Source organism: Nansenia antarctica (genome assembly GCF_963989245.1).
Source record: "Nansenia antarctica genome assembly, chromosome: 1".
NCBI classification, from domain to species: domain Eukaryota; kingdom Metazoa; phylum Chordata; class Actinopteri; order Argentiniformes; family Microstomatidae; genus Nansenia; species Nansenia antarctica.
Window position 1 is genome coordinate 21,347,792 of NC_137674.1, and position 26,483 is coordinate 21,374,274.

The window sequence follows — 26,483 nt, forward strand, 5'->3', positions numbered from 1 at the left end:
ATACTCAGAGCAGAGAGCCATCTCTGATTGAGCAACCACAAGCAGTAGTACCCTCATCTGAGACACTGGTCATTTTATCATTACAACTGATCCTATGTTTAACCTCCATGCCTTTGACTAGATCATTGTCTTTTATACTGTAGTTGCTGATGCAGACAGCATCAATGCTGTTATCAATGCTTAAAGCAAGCTGCTTGTGCATGCCTGCACATTATCCTCACCTTTAATTACTTTAATAATGCATGGCTAATAAAATTAAACATGCAAAATATACATGAGCTTGTGTTCTGTCCTGTCTACTTGTGACATTGTTTATCCAAAGTGTGAGTCTGTGCTTTTATAATCTATCTTAAGTCTACAGTGTAAATAAGACCATCACCACCATCAGATTTTTCAGTCATTTTTCATTTTTAGACTTCTATTAAAACACAGTAATACAGAACAATTGCAAACAATCACAAATTGCATCTTATTTACAGCAACTATCACACACACATTTATTTATATTATGTATATATTCCTTTGCACAACAGTTTGGTAGCCGGAGGAGAAAATAATCTATGATATTAAAACAAATAAAAATGCAAGAGGCATCTCCCTGTCACCTCTGCCAAAACAAATACACACATCTGAGAAATATACATATTTTACAGATATCTTAGAAAATGGCTTCAAATTTGTTATTGAACCATGTGACGGTGCTCTTTAATATTATTTGCTTTTTTTAAACAGTTGTACTCAAAAAATGTAAGATCATTACTGATAACCATTTTTATTTTTTTACAATTGTGGTAATATTGACATTAATGAAAAAATATTAAACATAATGAAAACCTATTGGAAACAAGGTTTTTACAGTTTCAGTGAGCTGGATCAGAAAGGCATGTTAGCCATACTTCCAGGACCATAGCCAATGGGACTGTCAAGGGACATCCCCCGCTGCCTAAGAGATTGGGGGACCATCATGCCAGACTGTGGGTGTGGGGCCCCCATCATGGGGCCCCCAGGAGACATGAGAGGCCCTTGTGGGCCAAAGGGATCTCCTGGGATGGACATGCCTCTCTGTTTGGCCTGCATCATCATAAGATTCTGCTGAGCCATCAGGTTGTGCGGGTGCTGCTGGGTGGACATCATGGCTGGGTGTGGGTGAGAGGGGTGGTGGAGGAGGCTGTTGGCCATCATAGTTTGCTGCTGATGGTGATGCTGTTGCTGGAGTTGTTGCTGGGGCCCCATGCCTGTCCTGCCCATCATGTGTCCTGGGTGGCACATTGGGCCCATGCCCCCACCCGAAATCATGCCCCTTGAGCCCCCCTGAGGCATGCCAACGCCAGAGCGCATCCCACAGTGGGAGGGGTGGGGGGTGAGTTGCTGCTCTGCCATCATGTTCTGTAGGTTGGCAATGTGGGGATTGGATGAGGGGGCGCTGCTGAGTACGGGGCCGGAAGACGAGAGCTGCTTGAGGAGCTGTGGAGGGAGAGGCTGCTGGGATGGCTGTCCCTGGTGTGGGTGTTGCTGGAGCTGGGACATTCCCTCACTCTTGGGGAAGTATTGCAGTGTGCTGCTGGGCTTGTCGGAAGGAATTATACGGGAAAGGTCAAACTCTGGGATGCCTGTGTGAGAGGTCCGGATAACCTCACTCAAGTCAGGGCCATCGCCCATGTTCATGGGGGGGAAAGAGTCAGAGTGGTGGGGTAGGCGCTGGTGGGACAAGCCCTTGCTTAGTAGGTGCATCTGCTGAGGAGGTATAACTTCCTCATTGGGCTGGGAGAATTGCTGCTGCATCCCACCAATGGGGGAGTGCAAGGGTCCATGAGAGGGAAGCTGCATGCGAGGGAAACCAGTCATCTGGTTCTGAGGGTGCATTGGTGACACGATACAAGGACCCATCCCATCGGGATGTCCTCCACCCATCATGGCTGGGTTCATGCCAGGCATGCCCATGGGGTTAGGGGAAGACAACATGGACCCAGAGGGGTCATGGGATAGCTGTGGTTGCCCCTGAAGCACCATCCCCATGGGGCTTTGAGGTCCACTATGGGGGCCCATGGAACTCTGGGAGAGGAGCATATGGGAGGTCTGATGGTTTCCCATGTTTCCTAATGGATCACAGAGTCCAGTTTAAGAAATCACAAGGACAATTTACAAAACTACAATAATATGGAAATGTTTATAGTATGCTGCTTTTATATTTAAATATAAAGTTTGTAAAAACAAATAAAAACAACAACTCTGGAATCTACTTTAAAGGAAGCCCTGGTTATTAAGACATGTAGGCCTTAATACGCTCTAATTGCCATCTTCTACTAAAATATGTTGGTAGAAAGACGTATGTTATGTGTGTAATGTATGCATGTTAAAAATCCTTAATCCGTATTTTGACCCAGATGTTGCCATATTACTGCAGTCGCAGTAGCGACGTCAGATGGTTGCTGGTTGCTTTTAGCCTACCGGTCGCAGGTCGCAATTAGCTAGCTATGTTTTCTGTCCAGCCTTTTCAATTTGAACCAGAGCTCAACTTAAGAGAGGAGGACAGCAGTGAAGACAATACCCAAAATATTGATCAAAATTAAGACGATCAGAGAGGTGAGGAGTGGGACATAATCACTGGTGTCTGTGCAGCAACCAATGCCAACCAAGATGGAGAGTGTTTGTTGTAAAGAGCACAGATTCCTGTCCTCAGTTTTTGTTTACATGCATAAACATGCTCCATAATTAACGGACTACACACGTCAGCTGGCCTCTGTACTGCTGCATCTGCTGCATGTCTATATCCGTCTGAGTTGCTACATTAGTCTTAGTTGGAGAACACTGCACACTTACAGACTGCTGACCTGGCGGACTGCCAGGCTCCTCCATGGTCAGGGTTGTGTCTGCTGGTGGTGTTGCGTTAGTGCTACATCCTCCTAGCAATCCAGAGTATCTTGTCTTAGCCGTTTCCTGACACGCTCTTCACTCACTACCCAAGGCCGTTTAGACTCCTTGTGGGGGAAAATTGTAGGCACGGAATTTGGTTTAAGTCTTCGCTTACAGCTAACGGCACCTGTGAGCTCTTTCATTAGCGTTGGTCGATTAAATGCATCTTCGGAAAAGTGGCGAGAACAAAGGCAGTTGGGTTCATCCACATGCATCTTCCCACTGCTTTCTCCTCTTCTTATCGGTAGGAAAGCTGTGCACACTTATATCACTCCCCTTGTTCCCTTTCACCTGATAGCTACAACCAAACGCAACACAATGTGGCATTGTATATGTGGCACGTTATATCCACTGCAGGTCAGGAAAGATACCAGCAATAGCGCGGGAGCACCACTGTAGCAACATTTACTAAAGTTGCAACCATCTGACGTCAATACTGCGCGACTGCAGTAATATGGCAACCTATATGGGTCAAAATATGTATTACAGATTGAGGATTTTTAGCATAATGAACATATTTCATGTCTTTCTACCAACATATTTTAGTAGGAGATGGCAATTAGAGCGTATTAAGGCCTACAACTCTTAATAACCAGGGTTCCCTTTAATAATAAGTGATCCTTAGCACCGACTAACTGATTGTAGTTGAAAATGCTCTCTTTGAGAGAGTTTCAATAAAGGGGTTACGGTACTATACCTCCAATGTTGACGCCGGATAGAAGAGGGCGATCTGGGAGCATCTCATCATCAGAGGTGGCGATGGTCTTGATCGCATCATGGTAGAGTGGAGTGGAGCTGGGAATTGCATACTTGGACATCTGGGACATGATCAGGGACAGAGGATTCTGGGATGGAGGGGCATCTGGAGAGGTGGTGAATGGCATGCTTGGATTCATGGAGCCAGGCTGGCTAATGGGGGTGGAGTTTGAACTTCTGGGGGGCAGTGATGGGCCTGTAGCGACCAATAACAAGGTTATCATTTTTTGTCAAACAACATAATATGAGCCTGCTAATACACACTTGGAAATACTTGGGCTTCTTCAAATTCTTACCTGTCTCAGTGGAGCTGTTTCCACTGTTAACCGCTCCCTTCCCACTGACTGGTTCAGGACTTTGTAGAGCTTTAGGGGAAGACGTCCAGCCAGGGGAGGCCACAGGCATAGCTGGGGACTTGAGCCGACCGGGAGAGCCAGAAGGGGAGCGTAGTCCCAGAGAGGAGGGACCCATCACCTGAGGGGACTTCATGGAGGTGGTGGATGAAGTCCCAGCACCAGAGGCAGCAGGCAGTGGGGGGTGAGGTCCTGTGGAGGAGATCTGAGGAGATTTGAGGCCTGGAGTGGAGGGGGAGGCCATAATGGGTGATGGCTCTTGGTTGAGAGGTGGAGATTTGAGCTGATGAGGGGGAGGTATGGCTGGAGAGACCATGGGGTTTACATTGATTGACAGATCAGAGGGATGGTGAGGGCCAATATCGGCACCTCTGGGGCCTGTGCTCATAGGCATGTGACTGAGCCGAGACGTTCCACCCATATGAGTTGGACCCTGCTGGTCAGGTCCAAACATGTCAGGCCCAGGCTGTTGGAGGTAACCCCCATCAGGTTGTCCCCCTGGGAAGGGACTTTGATTGGGGAAATTGTGGGGTCCGTCAGGTCCTGGGTTCATACCCTTATTTCCTCCCCTTCCATTCTGCGAAGCTCTGATGCGTGAAATCTCCTCATGACTCAACATCTCTGCCAGAGGGCCTCCCCCACCAGCCCCTGCTCGCAGCTTCTGAGCTAGCATCATCTGCTGCTGCTGTTGGATACTCATTTGAGCACTCATGTTCATATTCATGTTCATGTTCAGGTTGCCCCCCATAGGGGAGTCAACCAGCTCTCTCATTTGGGCACCTCCTCCACCAGGAGAGCCCATCATATCACCCGAGCTTGGGAAATCCATAGGTTCACCACGAGAGGGAGGACCTCGCCCCATGGGGAAGACTGACCCCCCTGTGTTATCCATTAGCCTGGGACCCAGACCACCCTGCTGCTGCTTAGCTAGCCGGTCCAGCTCCAGCCTGTGGAGGCCCTGCAGCTGACGCTTCTCCATGATGCGGAACATCTCCTCACGAGTCAAAAGGCGGTCTGGGTCAGCCTGCAGATGCTGAGGTGGTACACCTGGCCCTCCAGGAGGGTAGCAGCCATGAAATTGACCCCCACCACCCATGTTGAGGGGCACATCGTCCAACCAGCCCATTCCGGGCCTAGGGGCCCTCTGAGGCCCCAAACCCTCCATTGATAACACTCCTCCTGGGCTGCCTGGAAACCCCCCTCCACCAGATGGCCCTCTCTGAATCTGTCCCAGGAACCTTGGGCCCCGGGGCCCTTCTTGATGCATGTCTATCATACGAGCACAGCCTCCCATCCCACCTCCCATCATGGGTCCAGGGCCCCACTGCTGCTCTCCGGGTTTACTGTGGTAAGGGGGAGGGGGTCCCCTCATCATCATAGGAGGGCCGCCCTGCATTCCCATCTCAGACATTATTCTGAAATGCTGAGGGTGGGTATGGGGCTGTATTTCCTGTTGACGTCTCTTCTCCTGATAGTACTCTTCCTGAAGCTTCCTCCAGGCCATTTGTTCAGGGGTCAGCCCATCAGGCCCCAGTAGCGCCCCCATGTCCAGCCCAGGGGAGAGGTGGTGGTGAGGTGGAAGACTGTGGTGAGGGCCTATCTGAGGGTCGTCCATGCCAGGTCCACCCAGACTCTGTGTTTGGGAAATTATGGACTGAAGGGGCTCCTCATACTTCTTCATAGGGGGCATAGCTGAGGGCAGAATATTGTTGCTGCTGCAATTTCCAGCACTATTATTACCATTCTCACTGTCCTCAAGAGCACTACTGCCATCAGTGTTGTTGTTATTGTTAGGGTTGCTGTTTGGGCCACCCGGCTCCCCAGGGGCCCCTCCATTCCCACTGTGCAGAAGCAGTCTTTCTATGTCCCGCAGGGTCTGCAGAGAGCGCTCCCTGTGCTCCAGCTGCTCTTTGGACAGACCAGGACCACCTCTCTGTCCTGGGTCACCCTGCAGATGTGCTGATAAGACAGAGGGACTAGCAGAGGGAGAGATGCCTGCGCTAGGGTGAGGCAGCACAACTGGTCCATCCCCACCTCCAGGGCCTGAGCCTGCCACTGCAGTAATGGCTGTGCTACCTCCCCCTGGTTGATGGGAGATGGCACCTGTGTTATTACTGGAGACTACACCAGGTCTGGCTTGAGACTCACTGTCTGCATTTACTGTTGACGACGGTGTCCCTGCAGGCTGTAAATTACCTCCAAGACCCCCTCCCACAGAGGCAGGCCTGGGTGTCCCACTCTGGGATTTGGGAGTGGGTGGAGTGCCACTGGTGCTCATCTGCTCGGACAGACTGGGGAGCTTCCCAACTAGGGTACACTGTGAGAAACAATGGGACAGATTTAAGTGACAAGGTGATAGACTTTTAGTGTCAACTTCTGATATAACAATCAGCGGTTGTCTCTAAAAGATAAGAAGAAACATCTATATTCATGACCAAAGCAACCCATTATCTAAAGCAAAACACTTCTCACTATCTTACTTGTTTCAGTTTTGTCCAAAATGTTTAAAATAGAAACAGGAACAACAAAGTATCAGAAACAAAAATAAATACAGCATACCACTTCCTTGCACCTGCAGTCGTGCACCTCACTTTCATTCCCCAACATTCAACTCTAAACCTGTACTGCTTGCTATTGATAATGTTTGTCTACACCATTTGTGTATGACTGGCTGTGTGTGTGTGGCACTGGGCATATACATAAGTGTGTGCAACATTATTCTTTTGATGGTATGTTTGTGGATAGCTGACCTGCTCCAGCTTGGTGCGGGGGACGTTCTGCTGGTGAAACAGAAGGATGGAGTCTGTGTGGCCATGGATTACTGCCTCTGCGGCACTGGGAGATAAAAAAAAAAAAAGAGAGTACAGGGTTACAGTACTGTAACCCCTTTCAGAATAAATTAATCCTTAACATATGACAAACTGGAGTCTCACCTGTTAGCTAGGCTGGTAGTAAAGACATACACCACTTGATGGGAAGTGCGGGATAGTTCTGCGCGCAGTCCTGGTCCAAGACTACGTCCCATAGCTGGACCCCCAGATTCAGGGATGGGCCCTGCAGTGGAGGAGGGGCCTGAGAGGGCCTGGATAGGCCCAGCCATCACTCGCTCCCCTGAGGACGACAAAACAATAGTTTTTTACGGTCGCTAAGTCACAGTGTTCAATACTGAAGCCACAGAGTCACAACTCTTCATACAGGCAGCAAAGCAGAAGCCCATGTGAACAAAACTGTGACTCTTACTCTGTGATTTGTGCATTGCTTTCATACAGAATGCATTCAATGACCACATTCTCCAAAATCCATAACAGTTCTCTCATTGAAACTCCCCCACCTGCAAAACACTATGTATTTGCAACACATTTTTTCATTGTAACATACTGTGTTCAAAACTCTGAAGAACATACTGAAACAGAATGATTTGGTGCATTTTTGCAGTAATCATATTCCTATCATATATGACAGAAAGCTCGCAATAAACAGTTTTTTTGCACAGTGTTTGAGTTCGTGCAGATGCTGTTATAGATTAGTGTCTATTGATACTCTTCAGTTCCAGCACCTCAGCAAAGTCTGATAACGGATGAGTGGTGGTATTTTCACTATTTGCAGTAATCATATTGAAATGTCTAGAAAATATTAGCAGAATTATACAATGAAATGAAATAGACTAGATGCATTGCCAGGGAAGACATTAGATGTGACCAGATGCAGACCCGAGGGTGGACCAAAACGCTGAGGAGTGAGACATTTTTGGTGTGATTGCTATTGCAGACCTGCCAACTTTTTATGAGTACTACTTTTTTGCGACAAAAAAAATGCATACGCGTTTGTGTGAGGCAAATACACGGACGCTTGTGAAGCAAAAAAGATAAGTTAACAGAGTATGGAGGCGATTAGGAATTACAATTATATTGACTATATTGATACACCGGGGCTTGTGGGAAAACATCAGGGGCATGAGAAGTAGCCACCCCCTAGCCCTGATTCACATGCTTTCACCCCACTATGCTTTGCATTATCCCACTCACAGCCATATCATCACATTATTCAACAAATAAATCAGCTATGAAGAAATCCATACAATCATATTCTTTAGAATAATTTGTTTAATATTAAAAGTAAAACATATTACATCAATGCATTATACAAATAAAATAAAATTCTCTGCATCACTCAATAAAATGTATATTTAGGCTGCATGTTGCATCAGTCATCACCTCTTGCAGTGGCACTTGCTCTTGACTGCTCTGCTTCATAAGTTGCTGACTTGGCCTTTCTGAGCAGAGCATCACTGAAGCCTTCCGTGTGACAGACAGTCCCTTTTGCAGGTTGTGAGCCTGAGCATGTGGTCACTATGATGACTGAAATTGGTAGAGGTATCAAGCCAACACTGTACAGTCCCTAGACTGAATGCCTTCTTCCTACCAACAAGGGATGTAAGACCAATCCGGGCAGAAACACTTTTTACTTCTTTCATCGTTGAGCACAATCTACCATTAGCTGCTGCAGACCATGCCGGACCACTTTTTAAAAAAAGGTTTCCGGATAGTGAGATAGCCAAGCAGTATAGCAGTGCCAGGACCAAGACAGCCTGCATAATTAAAACCCTGGCCAGTAATGATGAAGAGTGTATTACTGAAGCAATGAAGCGTTCTCCATACAGCCTTGCTACAGATGGGAGCACAGATATGGAGGACATAAAAATGTACCCCATCGTAGTTAGGATTTTTGATGCCAGTCTTGGGAGGGTGATTGTGATGTTGCTCAAGATTTGTGAAACAAGAGAGTCTACTGGGAGAGCAATATTTGATTTGGTGGATGGAGAACTGAAGAAGAGAGGCATACCTTGGTCAAATGGTGTCAGCTTCGCAGCAGACAATGCTGCAGTGATGCAAGGTTTGGGGAAAGGAGTAGCTGCTTTCCTGAAGGCACAACATCCACACATCTACCTAGTTGGTTGTGCCTGCCACCTGATACACCTAGCAGCAGAGAAGGCATCCAGGCAGCTTAGTGTGAACATTGAAGATGTCCTTGTCACAATTTACTATTATCTGGATAAAAGCAGCAAGAGAAAGTCAAATCTCTGTGACATACAGATAATGTGTGATGCAGATGTGAGGAAGATCCTCAAGATGATCTCCACAAGATGGCTGTCTCTGGGGCAATGTGTGAACTGTCTACTGCAACAGTGGGATCCTCTTACTGTTTTCTTTCAGAATGAGGTGGAAGCCGGATGCGTATTCAGTCTAGGGACTGAATCTGTAGCAGCCAGCATCTTCATGTGCTTTTTCCCCTCCACGTGGCGTCGACAGTCTGCAAGACACACACACACACACACACACACACACACACACACACACACACACACACACACACACACACCTCTCTTCCTTAATAATTCTAGTTTTGCAACAAGCTTGTGTATTAGAAGTCTGTAGTCAAACACCTTTCATTTGAATTGTAACTTTTGTCTCCAACAGAGCATAGGCCAACGTTACATTATTCAAAGTTAGAACATGGGTCTAACATTACATGGCACATCATGTGCGCACTAGCTAATGTGACTGTGACTAACTAGCTAGCTAGCTATACAATTTTTCTCATTAGCATAGCCTGCCCCTTGAAATGCATAATCTTGTAAGTTAAATAACATGTTTTAGGTAACAAATCACGTCCACATTTTCATGCTTAATTATGACCCTCCCCACACGGTTCCTACCTCAGTAATGCAGTTATCCCTCGGTTATCCCTCACACGGTACTGGCACATCGATGTTCAGGTCTGCATCAAGTATGAAGCGAGTGAGAGAATTGCGTTCGCGAGAGTGGCGCGCGTTTCTCCCAACGTTCATATAACATAACATGAACTACTTTCTTAACCATAGCAGATGAGGGTATACGTAACGTTACAGAATCCTACCTATTTGAGACGTAGACGGCTACTTCACAACAAGAATAGGGTTAAGTAGTTCCTACATTAAGTAAGTGACTACAGGTGATCAGAATCAGATACCTGGTTGAAAGTTAAATACTTTGAACATCCCTACATTATATACATGAAAACACAAAAGGGCATATGAATTCAGCACATTTATTTATACATTACCTGACACCATGATGTCAATGGGAAACGAGCGGCGCAATGCTACGAGATCATTTCAAAACGGAGATAATTGAGGCTGCGTTCGTCTCAGAGCAAAATGACGAAAGCAGCCCAAGAAACGAGAGGAGACAAGTCAACTCCGACATGGATAACGCGATTGTGCACAAGTGCCTACCATTCACATCTTGACATACTCCAAAAATGTGTTAAATTAGTTGACAATACTACCAAATTAATGAAAATTAATGAATTTCTATTATTTTACGGTACTGTCTCAATTATAGCCTATTTGAAGCATTTTCTGGGTCTACCAGTAGGCTACGCGCATCCCCAGTGTACCTGCATACGTTGTTCCATGTAGCGAGAGATTCTTTTGTCAAGTGACGCTTGCGCATATGATTAGTGGAACGAGTGAGTGAAGGAAGGAGGAACCAATCAGGCAGCTTTTTGCGTACCTTTCAGCTGACAATGCGTACCAGCGTACATTGACGTTAAAATGCGTACCTTCTACGCAAAATGCGTACAGGTTGGCAGGTCTGCTATTGTATTGTAGCCCTGGAATTTCAGTTTTTCTTTTTTGTTTGAACTTTGCATCTTCCACTTTATTTTCCACTTTTCATTTTACACAAGTACACGTGTACTATGAAGTAAATGTACCATAACTTACTTTCTGCAAAGATACAGAAAAAAAAATACACTAAAGGATAGAAGCAAATTGCAGCATTTCTGATTAATTCTTGTTGCCTAATACTTTACTTTATAGTTGTACAGTCAACTATTCTGTCTATGATTACTATAAATCAAACCATTTTTATAATGAAATATTCATACATACATATATTCTTGTGAAAATCATTAAAACTAGGGATGTCCCGATCCGATATTGATATCGCTGCGATATTGGACCTGAATGCTGGATCGCAGATCGCACAGGAAAAAAAATAGGCAGCGATCTGGGGCTCGCGATCTGGCGTGTCACTCACATGATGACAACAGTAGTAGTCAGTGGTCGCGTGCATGAGAGTTGGCTAGTAGCTACCTGTGTGTAAGGAGTCTGACAATGTCATGATGCCAGCTGGTGAAATCATAAATCATTTGCTTAAGTAATTTTTCGGTTATTTACATATTCTGAAACTACAGATTGTAAGCTTTCAAATGATGCGTCATACATTGAAATCGGAAAAAGAATAAAGACGACATGAGTATTTGAATGTTGGTGCATTCAGAATGCGACAGGAGAAAAGTAACTCTGATCAAACAACAACAACAAACGCTGCTAGCGGCTAACAGTGGAACATCGCTAGGAACGTATAACTGCGTTTTTATATCATCACAACCTGCTGAGAGAACATGGACACGGTAAAAACACATACCTACACATAACTAGATGAACACACAGTCCTTGCTTTTGAACACGTCCTAAAACGAGAGTACATATTTAGTGATCGTTAAACTGTTGTATATTATATCGACTGGGTATTTTAAAACTTTTAAAAAACGAAAACCAGATATTGTTGTCACCCCTTCGACTCTGCAAAAAGGGTCCTATAATTGATTTGCCATTTGTAAGAGAAGATAAATAGAATAAAAACCTGAAGGCACTAAAACTAGAAATCAGACAGTAACTTTGTTTTCTACAATGCTGAATGCTGCTATTTAAATTCAGGGCTTGACATTAAGCTTTTTCAGGAGTGAACTTATCTTTTACTTGTCCGAGAGCTCAAGTTACTTGTCCAAATCCAAAGATTTTGAAAAAGCAATAATATGAATAATAATATACATGTATTATACTCTCACCGGCCACTTCATTAGGTACACCTTTTCAACTGCTTGTTAACGCAAATATCTAATCAGCCAATCATGTGGCAGCAACTCAATGCATTTAGGCATGTAGACATGGTCAAGACGATCTGCTGAAGTTCAAACCAGCATCAGAATGGGAAAAAAAGGTGATTTAAGTGACTTTGAACCTGGCATGGTTGTTGGTGCCAGACGGGCTGTTGCGTGATATTATAGTGTCAATATGGACCAAAATCTCTGAGGAATGTTTCCAGCACCTTGTTGAATCTATGCCACAAAGAATTAAGGCAGTTCTGAAGGCAAAAGAGGGGGTCCAACCCCAAGGTGTGCCCAATGAAGTGGCCAGTGAGTGTATGTGTATGATAAAATAACACATTTGACTACTATTGATTTGATAATGATGTATCCTTAATTTTCAAATGTATTCAATATTTTGTAATTATTTAAAAACGTAACCCCTAACCCTAACCCTTTTAGATTAAGATTGGCCACAAAAGGGATGAATATCTAGGAATATTTACAAAAAATGTTTGTAACTATAGTCTCTCCCCAATGGAAGCAATCTTATTTGCTAGCTTTTGGATAGTAGCCTATCCTATATTCAAATTGAGAAATCTATAATTAGTGTCATTCTGAAGTTTGTATTGCGATGTGCTGGTCTTAAAACTTCAAATCGCATCGAACTACATGAAAATAAGACATAGGCATTGAGAAGAAGCGAATATGCGCATGTTCACGTGAATGGCACTAGTGACAGGAGACCTACAACACTATGGCTGCGTTCGTAAACTCGCTCTGGAATCTGATCAGCACTCATGGAATGCCTTTTGTCCAATCACGTCTTTATGACGTTGAACGCAGTGTGCACTCTGGCGCTCTGAGCGAATTTACAAACTATGACGATAACGAACTACGAGAGACTGAAATAGCGAGAATGAGGCGCGGCATCGCTTTGCTTGCAATTTTTTTTTACTATTCAGATCGGAAGGAGGAATTCATGTTTGCAGATATTAATACATATTGATTTCTTTTTTTTGTTTTGACTTGTCCATCGGACAACTGCAGGAGGAAGTCCACTTGTCCGAACATAAAATGTACTTGTCCCGGACAAGCGGACAAGCCTTAATGTCGAGCCCTGTAAATTGTTTTAACCAGTTGGTCACTGAGTACTGCAGAGTACTGTTTCTGTTGCTTGAATAAAGGCTGGCAGTCTTTAATAGCCAACTGTTGTTGTGGACTATATACTGGGGAAGTATTTGTTATTATTCAGGAGTAAAACAATAAATACAAATATCGGATTGATATCGGTATCGCAGATACCTGAAGCCCAGGTATCGGTAGTGAAAAAATGGGATCGGGACATCCCTAATTAAAACTATGTAATGCTCCCTGTTGTTAGTGTTTTGTAAGTCAGAATGTTATGAATTACTGTGTATGCTTCTGAGTGAACATTGTTGCCAGTGTATGGTTGAACAAGCTTCTTTTGAGACATGGCTGAAGTGATTGGCCAACATGCGTGTTAGTAATGCAGACTCTATGAAGAGTTGTGACACTACTTCCTACTTCTCCACCTGTCTCTTGAAGTATGCACATGTGCACTTTCCCACCAGGATGTAAAAGCATACGGTGTAAGCAGGGGCTCTTCCACCAATCCATATGGGGGGTGCACAGGGGGTCACGGGTATAGTAGAAGTTGTGTTTCATAATGTGAGCACTAGATGGAGCTAAAACATATAGATATATATATAGAGAGCTTGGTCAGTCATTCTGATATTGCCTCATCTGCTACAATACTTAGAGAACTATATTTTCAAAATAAAATAATACTAAATTGTATTTGTAAAATAAAAACAGATGAAAAGCTTTCTGCTGGCAAAATGGAGCTGCTGGGGCGCTTGGAGGCGTAAAGTGTCGACCATGTAACCGCAGGGTTCCCGGTTCGATTCTGGCCGTGGACATATCCTGTACGTCATCCCTTCTCTCTCTCTTACCCATCCTTACTGTCAAATCTCTACTGTCTCTATTGCAATAAAAGAAAAATATGAGTGGGACTGCCCCACTCAGGGAAAATTACGTTTTTTTTTTTAAACAGAGCTGCGATAATCCAGATTTTCATACATTTGTTTAGTGTATTCAGCACTCTGAGCTTTAATAGACATAGTGAGATAGTAATACCTGTATGCATACATCAAGTCTTTATGTAAATGTTACGGAAAATTCAGCTTGGAGTGCTAACTAGCATACTCAAGAGTTTTCCCTCCAGTGCAGGACATCTTCTCCCTAACACCAGTATTATGAAACTGTGCTAAAGAATTACTGAGGGGGACCGGCCCTGATTGGCAAACATTAGGTTTAGATCCTCGTGACTTCCTGAGGCTAAAACAGGCGGAGAAGGCCATAGAGTTCAACTTCACACACACAACATTCAAATGTAATTCACACTTGCACAGGCTAATACCCATAGACCTGGAACCAATAGTGTGACAGAGAGTGGATCAGCACAATTAGTTTATTATTTAGTCTTAAATGGTCAATGATGATCCCATGAGTCTCTTTTCCAGAACAGTGTAATATGACATGTGTAGTAGTGCTTACTGGTGCATTCACGGTGAGCTGCAGTGTGTGGTTTGTCCTCATCATCCTCTGTGTCTGGCCCAGAGCACCACTCATCTCCACTGTATGGCTGTTTCTTCTCCAGAACACAGCGCCGCTTACTACGCATAACACCCTCTACAGGATAGAAGTGAGAGACACACACACATTTTGGATGTGTTATACTTTTGTTAAATTATATATTTTTTAGGGATGGAGATCAGTATACAAGCAACCCTATAATGCATCGACAATTACAATTGATTCTTATTGTTATTACCCTATACCCTATCAAATAACCTTGATCAACAGACAGTGAGGCAGAGGGGAGATGAGACTTGTGTCCTTGGCCTGTTGTGCACATAATCTGAAAGCAGAGGCGAGATGAGCTTGACCTTTTCTGCATCCTCTTTTGTTCCCAGCAGACATTGGTTTACATAAAAGGGTGAGTCAGCTCACTGTCTGTTGCACACTCTGCTAGCTGGTTTACATTCTCTTTAATTATTGTCTCTTTCCAGGTGTGGTGGCTTGAGTGGTTAGAAGTGTGTGTGTGTGTGTGTGTGTGTGTGTGTGTGTGTGTGTGTGTGTGTGTGTGTGTGTGTGCACGGGGTGACTTGCATTTCATATGAATGTGTTTTAATTTGTTTTTCTACCAATAGAAAATAGATCACAGAGGGTGGGAGAGGGAGTGGAGAAAAAGGAGCCGGAGGTTTCCCTTCAAAGGACCAGCCCTATCTTTCATTCTCTCCCCCTTTCAGCCCCAGTTATTCTTTGTGTTGTAACCACGCCCCTCCCTCTCAGTATATCAAGGAACCGTGTGTGTGTGTGTGTGTCAGCAGTGTTACAGGAAGCCCATATGACTCAGTTTATCAAAATCATATTACTGCTTGTCATTCTCCCCTATCAGCATAGTGCTCATGTGACCTTACACCCACACAAATACACAGACACCAACAAATGCCATGTATGACAGCATACACAAGGAAAAACATGCAAATAAAACACTACTTCTGATACAGTTGACTCGAGTCAAAAGCATACAGAAATTATTGTTCAGACCAGCAGTTACTAAGGCACTCACTAAAACAAGTCTATCACCTCAGTTCTTACACCCACTCTCATGTCTCTCATCCCTTTACCTGCACGTCCACAGTAGTCTCACCATCGCACCAGAGCAGAAAACCCTGAATGCTTTCTTCTCATACAGCTGCAGAGCACAACTATCAAAAGCCAGGGGGACTTTCTGACACCTCACAGAAAGGGCAGGGCACTTAAGTGTCAGTAAAAACGAGTTATTCAGTACTGTCTGTGCTGGGGGTGGTTTATGTATGGAGATAGATTATTGCCAATGTTATTGTGAGTGAAACTCACAGATGCGTACCATGATCCATAAACAAAAAACAAGCACAAATACAATGGACTATCCACATACAAGCACCTCTTGATTTGTATTAGGAAAAACATTATTTTAATACATGCATAATATGTAAATATAGTAAAATATTACTGAACAAATGCACATTTACAAACCAATGTCACAATGTGTTAATAAAAATGAAAGCAGTGACAAACATCTTTCTAAAGTCAGGGGTGCAAACTGGTGATGGCCCAAAAAGGTGTCAACATGTTTTTATGTCTGAAAACGAAGAAAATGATCAATGCGCGGCTAATCTTAGAGGAGAACATTTTTGACGGGGGGGGGGGGGGAATAGTGCTAGCACTAATGGTGCTAAATGCAGGGGTGCAAACTGGCGATGGTCCAAAAAGGTGACACTTTTTTTTGGGCCCGTAGATGGTTAGCTCTAGCATTAACAGTGGTCTAACAATGATGCGTGTGTAAGTAGCGATGGCCCTGACCTTAACACCCTCATAATTAATGTAAGCAACCTGTTCTCAAAATAGTTATGCTGGTTCCTGCAGGTTTCAACAAGTTACATTTAAGACCTTTATAAGACCACTTTTAATAGATTTTAAGACCTATTGAGCAATTATTGGTATTAGACTCACATTCGTTGATTATTTTCATTAGCAATGCTGGGTGATCTGTTCTGTTGCATATAGAACAATAGCCTACTCTATCAATTTCTTGATTCATTTCCATTGCTTCTCAACACATTACTAGATATAATAGCATAAATAACAGAATCAACTCACACACTTACTTACACTCACTTACACTGCATAGCCTACATACTGAGATATGGCACACACTTTTAAAAATAAAAATAAAATCGATTCTACGCAAGTCTAAAGCACACAGAAGCCATTAAAAAGGTTTATTTTGGAAGTCTCGCCCTGTGTCTGATCCTGATGTTATAGAAGCACCGTAGCAGCAGGGTAGAGAAGCGAGGTAAAGGGGGACGCGAAACAGTCTCGGGCAGCGTTCGTAAATTCGCTCTGAGAGCGCCGGAGGGCACACTGGGCTCAACGTCATAAAGGGACCAAGTAATTTGATTGGACAAGAGGCATTCCATGACTGCTGATCAGATTTCCAGAGCAAATTTACGAACGCAGCCTAGGGCAAACCACTCGCCGACTCGTTTTTTTCATAACACGAAACTTGAAGTTGTAAAGTACCCTCTCGATATAATAAACAACAGTTTAACGATCTCTAAATACTTATAATGATCATCTAATTATGTGTAGTTATGTGTTTCTTGCATGTCGATGTTCTATCAGGTAAATTCGCTAGAACTAACCTCCATACCCTGGTTCAGAAGAAGAAATCAGTCCTTCGTCACTTACATCATCGTCCTCGATTAAACTTTTAGGTGGATTGGTTACCCTAGATGGTCTTCGTGACATTTCACAATCACAAACATATATGTACAGAAACTCACTAAAGTATAAAACACCGCTAAAATACTGCTTCTCTTCAAATCACTCCATGACACTTTGAGGTCAATGCATTAGTTTTTTTGGTGAACTACCGTAATAACCATAAATGGCTAGAGAGTGCAACTTCTCTGCTTTCAGAAACTGTTGGATTTTTTTCGATAGCACATATAGTTCAAGAATTACGATAGTTTGAACGAACCCTGTAAAATCCTGTTGAGAAGTTATCGCAACATAGAAATAACTTCTATGTTATTTTATTTTATTACTTCTTGTGTTTCTACTTCCATCTTAAGACCTTTTTACTTCAACTGCAGCAGAGTTTAGCAGACAGGAAGATGTTAGCTTGGGCATCATGTGACTTGGATGAGATGTAGACCGCCCCCCACAATTTTTTTTTTTTTGCAGATCTACATGATTCATGTAGGCCACATATTTTGAGGTAAAAACTGCGAATTTCGCCGAAAGGTGACAAGTTTGCACCACTGTACAGGGCTGCAAACTTGTCACCTTTCTGCTAAATTAGCCGTTTTTACCAGCTGTAAAATGTGAATCGTGTAGATCTTTTTTTTTTTAAGTGTGTGTGTGTGGGGGGGTGGTTTAAGTCTTATCCAAGTCACATGATGGGGTAGTTTAAGTCTTATCCAAGTCACATGATGTGCGAGCTAACTAATCTTCCTGTCTGCTAAACTCCACTGCTGTTGAAATAACCTTCAGGCAGCTAGGTACAATTCCAGACAGCGTAGTCTTTTTTGAAGTAATTATGCGGGTGTTAAGGTCAGGGCTGCCGCTACTTACATGTTTAGACCACCGTTAGTGCTAGCGATATCCAAAGTTATGAATGAAACAATGGTTTTGTGTAGGTATCCGTAAAATCAGCATTTGCAGATCAAATTTTGATTTCAGTCCATGGATTTTTAAAATTTGTTTACCGAATTTTGGCACAAAAATTCTGTGTTCTGAGAAATGATTCACAAATTGCATCTCAGTAAGGTTATCCCCATTCAACTTTAAATCTTTGCTCAACCCAGTCATACCTTTTTTTATAATAATATTGGCAGTAATATATGTATGGAATCTGGTATTTCCAGATATAGAGGTAAAGGAAGTGTATGTCTACACATTTGAACTGTGTGTGAGTTTGTTTATGTGTGTCCTACCTTTGGCATCAGGCTCCAGGACTGGGGTAATACCATCTCTCTGCTCAACAGAGTCGATGGAGACACTCCTCTCACGCTTAGACTTCGTTTTAAGCATCCCTCCGACACTGCTGATTGATTGGCTGACGGTCTTCAGCCCAGCGTTGCCAGGAGAAATTTGATTTGTTTTGACTCCATGATTCCCTGCCCCAATGCCCTTTGACCCTAGGTTCCCGGCAGGTCCGTGCTGCTGCTGGTTTACATTGAGGGTCTGGGACTGGCCGTCGCTGGTCACTTGCTTGCCATGATTTGTCCGTTTATTGTCGGGGTGCATTTGATTGGCTGGTGATTCAAGTGGAGGTCTGGGACAGAGGTACAGACGGTCGTGTGCCTGCCCGTCTATAGACACACACTGCTTACCGACACAGCTTATGAAAGAAAAAAGGAAACACAAAACAAAAGCTTGATGACTTGAATTTGTACCTAATCTATATATATTAGGGCTGTCAATGTTAACGCGTTAAAGCAAATTAATCATATTACCACAGTAAACTCCTCAAAAAAAGTTCGGAAATGTTATTTCGGTCGATTATTCCTCCCCTTTAATAATACCAATTGGTATTGTATTTTATATTGTTGGAAAGTCTGATTAGTCACCTTTACAACGAGGTACAACTTGTAAGGGTCATGCATTGGTGGAATGAGCAACACAGCTAACTGTGTGGGTAGCGGCCCAAATTTTTTTGCCAAAATCCCCTGCAATATTCTTCTGTTGGTTAGGGATGCTCCGATCTGGATTTTTGGGGCCGATACCGATCACCGATTTTTTTCCTCAAGATCAACCGATACCGATACCGATTTTTTTAAAAATACATAACTGTAGGCCTACTGACTGGATAGCCTACATATTTTTTGCTTTTTAGACAAAAGTTTTGATCCATTAGGCACCAAGCAAACGCAGACCCATTTTTATGGCATAGTAAAAGTCTGGCCTATCACCCAGTTAGGGCCTGAAGCCCAAGTCAGTCGATATGGCTGTATAAAAGACATCATAAACGTGGCCTTCATGGTTTACATACTGTTACGTCCTCCTATGTTTTCTGTTCAGTTATCTGTCTTCCCCAGAAAAAGAAAAAAAAAAGATCGGTTTTTGCGATCGGCCATTTTTGCCGATCACCGATCGAGTCATTTGGAGTGAAATCGGCCGATTTAAATCGGTGGCCGATAAATCGGAGCATCCCTACTGTTGGTATTCACTCTCGTTTTCAGCTTCAAGTGCTGGCAGGTGTATGTCAGCCACAGGTGTGTGACTCAATGCAGTGAGATATTGGAATGATATTCTGGAGCCAGTGGCGATCCCATATCTCCAGAATCTGGAACCTAACACTCGCCCCCACAGAGCCAGGATCATCACAGAGTACCTCCAGTGTTGGAGCCAAAAAGCTTTATATTATTCTTTATGAAAAACCTTTCTTGAATGGTACTTTGAAAGTGGTACTTTGGCCAATCTAAGACTTTTATTTTGAAAATGGGTCTCGCCCAATCAAAGGACAATATTGGATATAAGGAAGTGATTACTCCTTGCTTGAGTTTTGATGAGTCCTGACACGTGAGGGTGCGACACAGTTTTTCAACCATCACACTATATCATCATCACCACCCCACGATGACCCCCACCACATTAGAGAAGATTTGTTATATGCTTTTGTTTGATACAAGATATTTTTCGTTATATTTCATTTCAGAGAACTTGAATATTTTGTTTGATAACTTTGCTATTGAACTCCGATCGGGGATGGGCCCGACCTAGATTAGACACACATACAAACAAACATTGACACGCGTGTATAACACACCACGCCAACATATTACTTTTGTTTGTTACTTTGATTTGAACTTTTAAGACGACTTTAATTCATGGAAAGGTCCAGAGTTTTTGTTGCAAATGGACAAACGAGAAACTACAGGTGCGTTGGAACCAACACCCACTCATGCCAGGACGATGGTTAATTTGATAATTTGATAGCCGGGTCATTTTTTTTATACGGTGCCTTTACCGTCCCCAGTACTAAATCATGTTGTATTTTGTCTAAATTTGGACAAATACTAATTCCATTAGGTTTTTCATGTATAGTCAATTGTTATTTATTATGAATACAATGATATGGGCTTCTAAGTTGTTGTTTACTACATTTTAAAAGCTTTGGTTAAAGATGTAAATTGGATTTTGCATGGGATTTGGGATGTCCCCAGTGTTGTTCATTCAACTTCAATCCAAAAAATAACTATTAAAAACATATACATTTCCAAATATGTTATTATTATTTCATTAATGTAATTATTATTACATTAACGCAACCCAAAAATAAAATAAAATAAGGTTTTGCTTACAATATTGCTTGTCCCTGCGATCACTGTCCACCCTGTTATGCTGTGTTAATGTCCCTTTTAAAAGAAAACCATATTTCTCAATCACAACACTCATGAGGTGACATCACATCAGTGGAGGGGATTTCAAATGTGGTAAGCTGTGTGATTTTCTACCTCTTTTACCATCTGCTTTTTATGTTTTTATCCAGTGAGTTTAATGTGGTTGACCATAACGTGTCCACCCTGTTATGCCTAAATATTGAGGAGATCAATCAAATTGAATATTTTCCAAAAAAGTATTTAGTGCAAATTAGATTCCTCATCAAGTATTCATGGTCATTCTAGGCATTATGCTAACACAAGCAGGCTAAAGGCTAACTTTAACTCAAAATGTCCACCCTGTTAGTGTCCACCCTGTTATGTGTCCACTCTGTTCTGGAGACACTCGCCCTATTCAACTACAGAGGGTATTCTAAATAAAATAAAATGTAGGTGCCTGAGCTCGACCACTATGTTTTTCAGCAAGCTAGATATGTCCTTTATATAATAGAACATTAAAATATAGATAAATCAAAATTTATTTTTCACACGTTATGAAGTCCAAAAGGCACCGTATAAAAAAAATGACCCAGCCATCACATCCAGAATTTGGGAGTGGAGAGGATGGAATGGCTTGCCTTAAGTCCAGACCTCAACCCAATTGAACACTTGTGGGATCAGCTTGGGCGTGCTGTAAGTGCCAGAGTGACCAACGCAACCATGTTGGCAAATCCTGGTTGAGGAATGGGATGCCACCCCACAGCAGTGTGTGACCAGGCTGGTGACCAGCATGAGGAGGAGGTGCCAAGCTAACTTGTGACTGCATATGGATCTTCCACACGCCACTGAGGTCCCTGACAGTGTAAAATTAATAGAGAGAAAGTAACATCTCACCCAAATGAATGCTACAGTGAGTAGACCTATTTAAGAAACAGAACCCCAGAGTGTCTCTGAAGAGACAACAGTCCCTTTTCACACTCTTAAGCCCAATTTATACTTCTGTAAAATCTACGGCGTAGCCTACGCCGTAGCCTCACGCACACCTCTCCAAAAATGTAACTACGCGGCATACCTAGGCAGACCGTAAGAACTGTGATTGGTCCGCTTGGTAGCACATGATTCCGACATTATTCAGACTCTCTCGTAGGCCTAAATGCGGAAGCCATGACAGAAATGTAATTTACTTTTTCTGTAATTACTTATTAATAAAGATTAGAAAAATTATGATAACCACCTTATTATCTCAGTTTAATGTAATTTCAATGCATTAGACATTTTCTTTATAACGAGCATAACAAAAAAAATCGCTATTATGCCGATGTGCTGTGCCTATGCTTAACATAGAAATACACCGTTCCAGCGCGCTTCAGCCAAGTTTAAGATCCGAGGGTTTTGGTGCTCAGCAGTAGAAGACAATAATAGCAAAACTATTACCTGAGCACTTCCATTAGACTACCAAAGCAAGACACCGGGGCACTCATATCTGCACGTTTGTCACAGGGTGACACCCAGGGTCACCCTGTTCCTCTGCAACAATTGATTGTGCACCCGGCGTCCCAGTCCAACGGAAGTATCAGGCACAGCCTGATACACCATGTCATCGGAGCGCAATTCACATTTCAGAGATGTACAATCCTGTTTATTTAGAAATAAATTATTACCTGTGGTGTTTGACAACGGATGATGGTAGACATATTTAATGTAAAGATATCTATCGTTTTGTCCTAGTTCCATGTAACATTCCCCCCCCCCCCCCTTGATGGTATATGACGATATAGCTGTATAGCGGCACTTATTAAACCAAAACAACCCGCAATCAGTTGTTATTATTTAATGTTATTGATGGATGTGCCATTTTTGATGGAGAGCAGTGAGCGGGAAACTCATCAAGGACATGTAGTTGACTAATGCAGTGGACAGCGGTTGTTTCTCCAGCGTTCCTGTCACATCGGATTTCAGAACGGCATAAAAATAAATCTGCGCTCCCTGTAAGTCATGCATTTCCCCATGTTTCCCTTTGATGGCATATGACGTAAATTTAACTTCAGCCCCGAAGTTGTTGCACTGTTGTCCTATATCAGTGCAGACTGGCAGGATAGGAGCACAGGTTTCATACAGGTTAGAGCGCCGTTATTCTGTCATGGTTTGATAATGAAGCATTGTTCTTTTTTATTTTATGACTTGTTTGATCGATTGATAGTGTAAAACCTATGTTGTGAAAGAATCGCGAGCGTCAATGCTTTCCTATGATACTACTGATGACGTATCAGGGTCTTGAAGGGTTGTCCCATTTCATAGGGAAAGATTTCAACCACTATGGCTTGTGGCTCTGTTCCGAGGCCTTGGCTCAAAATCGAGTGGCACTAGAAAACAAGCCATAGGGGTAGGAAAGGGAATCGGAATTGGGCCTAAATCACAGACAGGATGTTCATTCATCTGTGACAAACGACAGAACACTTGTTAAGTGGTGGTGATTAGCATCTAAACATAATGTAAACATGACAAGTGGTCACGAATGTAACCAAAGACTGTCGTTATCATTACAATCCAGTATACTAATCAGTCTGTCTTAAAGCCCCTATACAGGCGTTTGCCACGCATGTCAGTAGAACTAATTTATGGTAAGATTAACTTATGGTAATATGATTCATTTGCGTAAAAAAAAAGTTATGTGTTATGGTTTCCAAAGTAATCACGAACGTTAACGCGTTAACATTGACAGCCCTAATACCTGTTGTATAATACAGTGATGCTTGAAAGTACCTGAAGCCCTTGTGCAATATGTGACACCTTCCAGTAGAGTTGCAAAGAACACGAAAACGCCAAAGGCTTCAAATCTCTTCTCAAAGTATTTCTGGTCAAACACGGTGATTTTCGTTTTTTGTCATCAGACGCAACTTGAAGTTTTTAAGTACCCACTCGTTATTTTTTTCGAACAGTTTTACGATAGTTAAATACGTGTACTTAATCAGGAAAATAAGCTTATTTTTAGCCTGATTTCTCCCGGGAAATTCTCTGTTTGTGGGTGGGGAGAAACTGGATCCAGGTTTTTTTCATTGGTCAGGAAGCAGCGCGCTATTTGTTTACTCCACTAAGACTCGTAAGGTAAGATCTTCTATGTATGTACATAGCGCCTTTGTTAGTGAAGTTAGGTGTTAGTTACTAGTTGAAACCAGTGTGTTTGTGTATTTAGACATTTGTTTATTATTACCCACTAGCAACTAATTGAAACCACATTGTTCAGTCTGCAGTAAGCTGGCCAAAACCTTTGTTTGTTAGCATGCTAGCATTGTTGTAGCTAGGTAGTCTGTCTACGTTGTAAGTACGGTTATCTTACTACCTGGACCTGGAGTTACTATGGAACTATGGAGTTGGACAAACATACAGAGTTACCAGCACTTTAGGTAATTATTATTGTCATGTATTAGGCTAGCTATTTTATGAACATGGTATGGTAGTATTTTATGAATATGGAGTGCCAGTAACTGTATCAATATTTTAATGTACAATCTTCCTTCTGTTGCAGCGTTGATGCCACCCCACCCCACCAGACACAGCAGCTCAGAACATGACTGTCTAACCCAGAGCCGAGTGCTCATTGAAGTACACCACACTCTGGTAATATTTTGTTGAATAACAAGAACAGTTGGGCATAGATACAGCATTTTGAACTGTGTCATGATTTATTAGCTATTGATAGTCAATTCACAGACCTTGCATGCTTACCTGTGTATAGTCTGTTGTATGTTCTCAGTTGTTGCCCTCAGTTCCAACTGTACTTAGGGTTAGGGTTAACCCTAACCCTAACCCTTGAAACTGAACTATAAGGCTGGACATTGACTACTGAGCACTGTACTATTTCCAGCACAAGACATCAGCAAATTACTCTTAGTTATTCTGATTCTGATTGATGATTTGTTTGGATCATTAAAAGAATAACAGTTGCAACTACTTTAATGCCTCCATAATAATAAGCTGGTTAATTAACTACGGCAATAACATTGCTAGGTGATAATGTTAGCAATAGCTAGCTATGTACTGTAAACTTCTCTTTGAAAAGCCTATCTGACCCAGTGACTAACACTGACAGATATTGACAGCTGACAGCGGGGGGGAGTGGTTGGGGGTGGGGTTAACCAGCTATTGTTACCATTACCTGCCTGTGTGAAGGTGTGAAAAAGAACGAAAACTTTGAAGGGCTTTTTCTCAGGATTGTGATTTCAGTTTAACAACTTTCAAATACTCATCTCGTCTTCAATTTTTTTCAGATTTCAATGTATGACGCATCATTTGAAAGCTTACAATCTGTAGTTTAAGCACATGTAAAAAAAATACTTTGCCTTCTTGTTGCTCATTTCACTAGAATGTGTCACATATATAGATAGATTTCTTAGTTTTTTTTGGGATTAAATCTTTATTTAATCAGAACCAGTCTTTTTTTATCTGACAAAACAGGTTTATATTTACCAATTCCATATGTTGGTTTAGAGGGAATCATGTGTATAATAGGAAAAGTAAATAAAGAAATAAGTGAACCTCTTCAGTCAATAGCTTGTGGCACTTCCATTGGCAGCGATACCTTGTAGTAAACGTCTCGTTTAGCCACTAATCAGTCTCTGACATCTGTTTTGAGATATTTTTGCCCACTCCTCCTTACAGAAGTGAGCCAATTGAGTGAGGTTTGAGGGGTGTCTGGCATGAACTGCCCGCTTCCGGTCCTGCCACAGCATCTCAATTGGATTTAGGTCAGAATTTGACTTGGCCAATCCAAAATACAAATCCTGAGCCATTCTTTGGTAGATTTGTTTGAATGCTTTGGGTCGTTGTCTTGTTGAAACACCCATTTTCAGCCTAGCTTTAGCTCCTTGACTGATGGGGATATTTTGGAAGAGTGTCCACTTCTAGGCCGAGTTGCTGTCATATTAAATGCTCTCCATTTGTAAATGATTTGCCTCACAGTGGACTAATGGAGTTCAAATCTTACATAGCCTTCCGCAGACTGATGTGCTCTCACTAACCTCTTCCTGATGTCCTCTGAGATCTCCTTTCCTCTCGGCATGGTGTGTTTTGCATTCACCTGTATGGATAACACAAAACTGACCAGGTTTCTTATCTCTATTTATCAGTCCCACCCAAACTCTTTCCTAAAGATCTCTCCTTCAACTGGTTCATTTGGTACCTAATTATTTACCTACCTGATTCTACTTACCTACTTGATTTAACCAAGGCAACTTGGGGTTCACCTATTTTTGCACCTGCACTAATTTCTTTAGTTTAGTTTTCCTACTACATGCATGATTCTCTCTAAACCAACATATGTATTTGGTAGGCCTAAATATAAACCTGTTATGTCAGATAAAAAAGACTGGTTCTGATTAAATAAAGGTGTAATGGTAAAAATGCTTGAAAGTATCACTGTATCTTACATCTATAAAATATATTTGTATTTGACGCTGTAATTATTGCACCCCACTGCATAAGCTATTCCTATAGTAACATTATTGCATCAATGCCTATGGCTGGGGCCAGTGAACTCACCTCTCAGATGCTCAACTGTCACACAGTGGCATTCTGCTCCTCAGGACTC

The 26,483-nt window shown here is 42.5% G+C and overlaps 1 protein-coding gene across 1 annotated transcript; it reads right to left on the reverse strand.

The window, feature by feature from the left end:
- Window positions 1-440: 440 nt before the first annotated feature.
- Window positions 441-26,483, reverse strand: bcl9l (bcl9 like). Its single transcript, XM_080550541.1, has 9 exons — window positions 26,435-26,483; window positions 25,915-25,973; window positions 18,509-18,915; window positions 14,517-14,651; window positions 6,956-7,133; window positions 6,773-6,857; window positions 3,966-6,339; window positions 3,611-3,865; window positions 441-2,096 (listed from the first exon to the last, which is right to left on the reverse strand). The coding sequence occupies exons 2-9, from the start codon at window positions 25,953-25,955 to the stop codon at window positions 874-876; spliced, it is 4,698 nt and encodes a 1,565-aa protein (XP_080406667.1). The 5' UTR covers window positions 25,956-25,973; window positions 26,435-26,483; the 3' UTR covers window positions 441-873.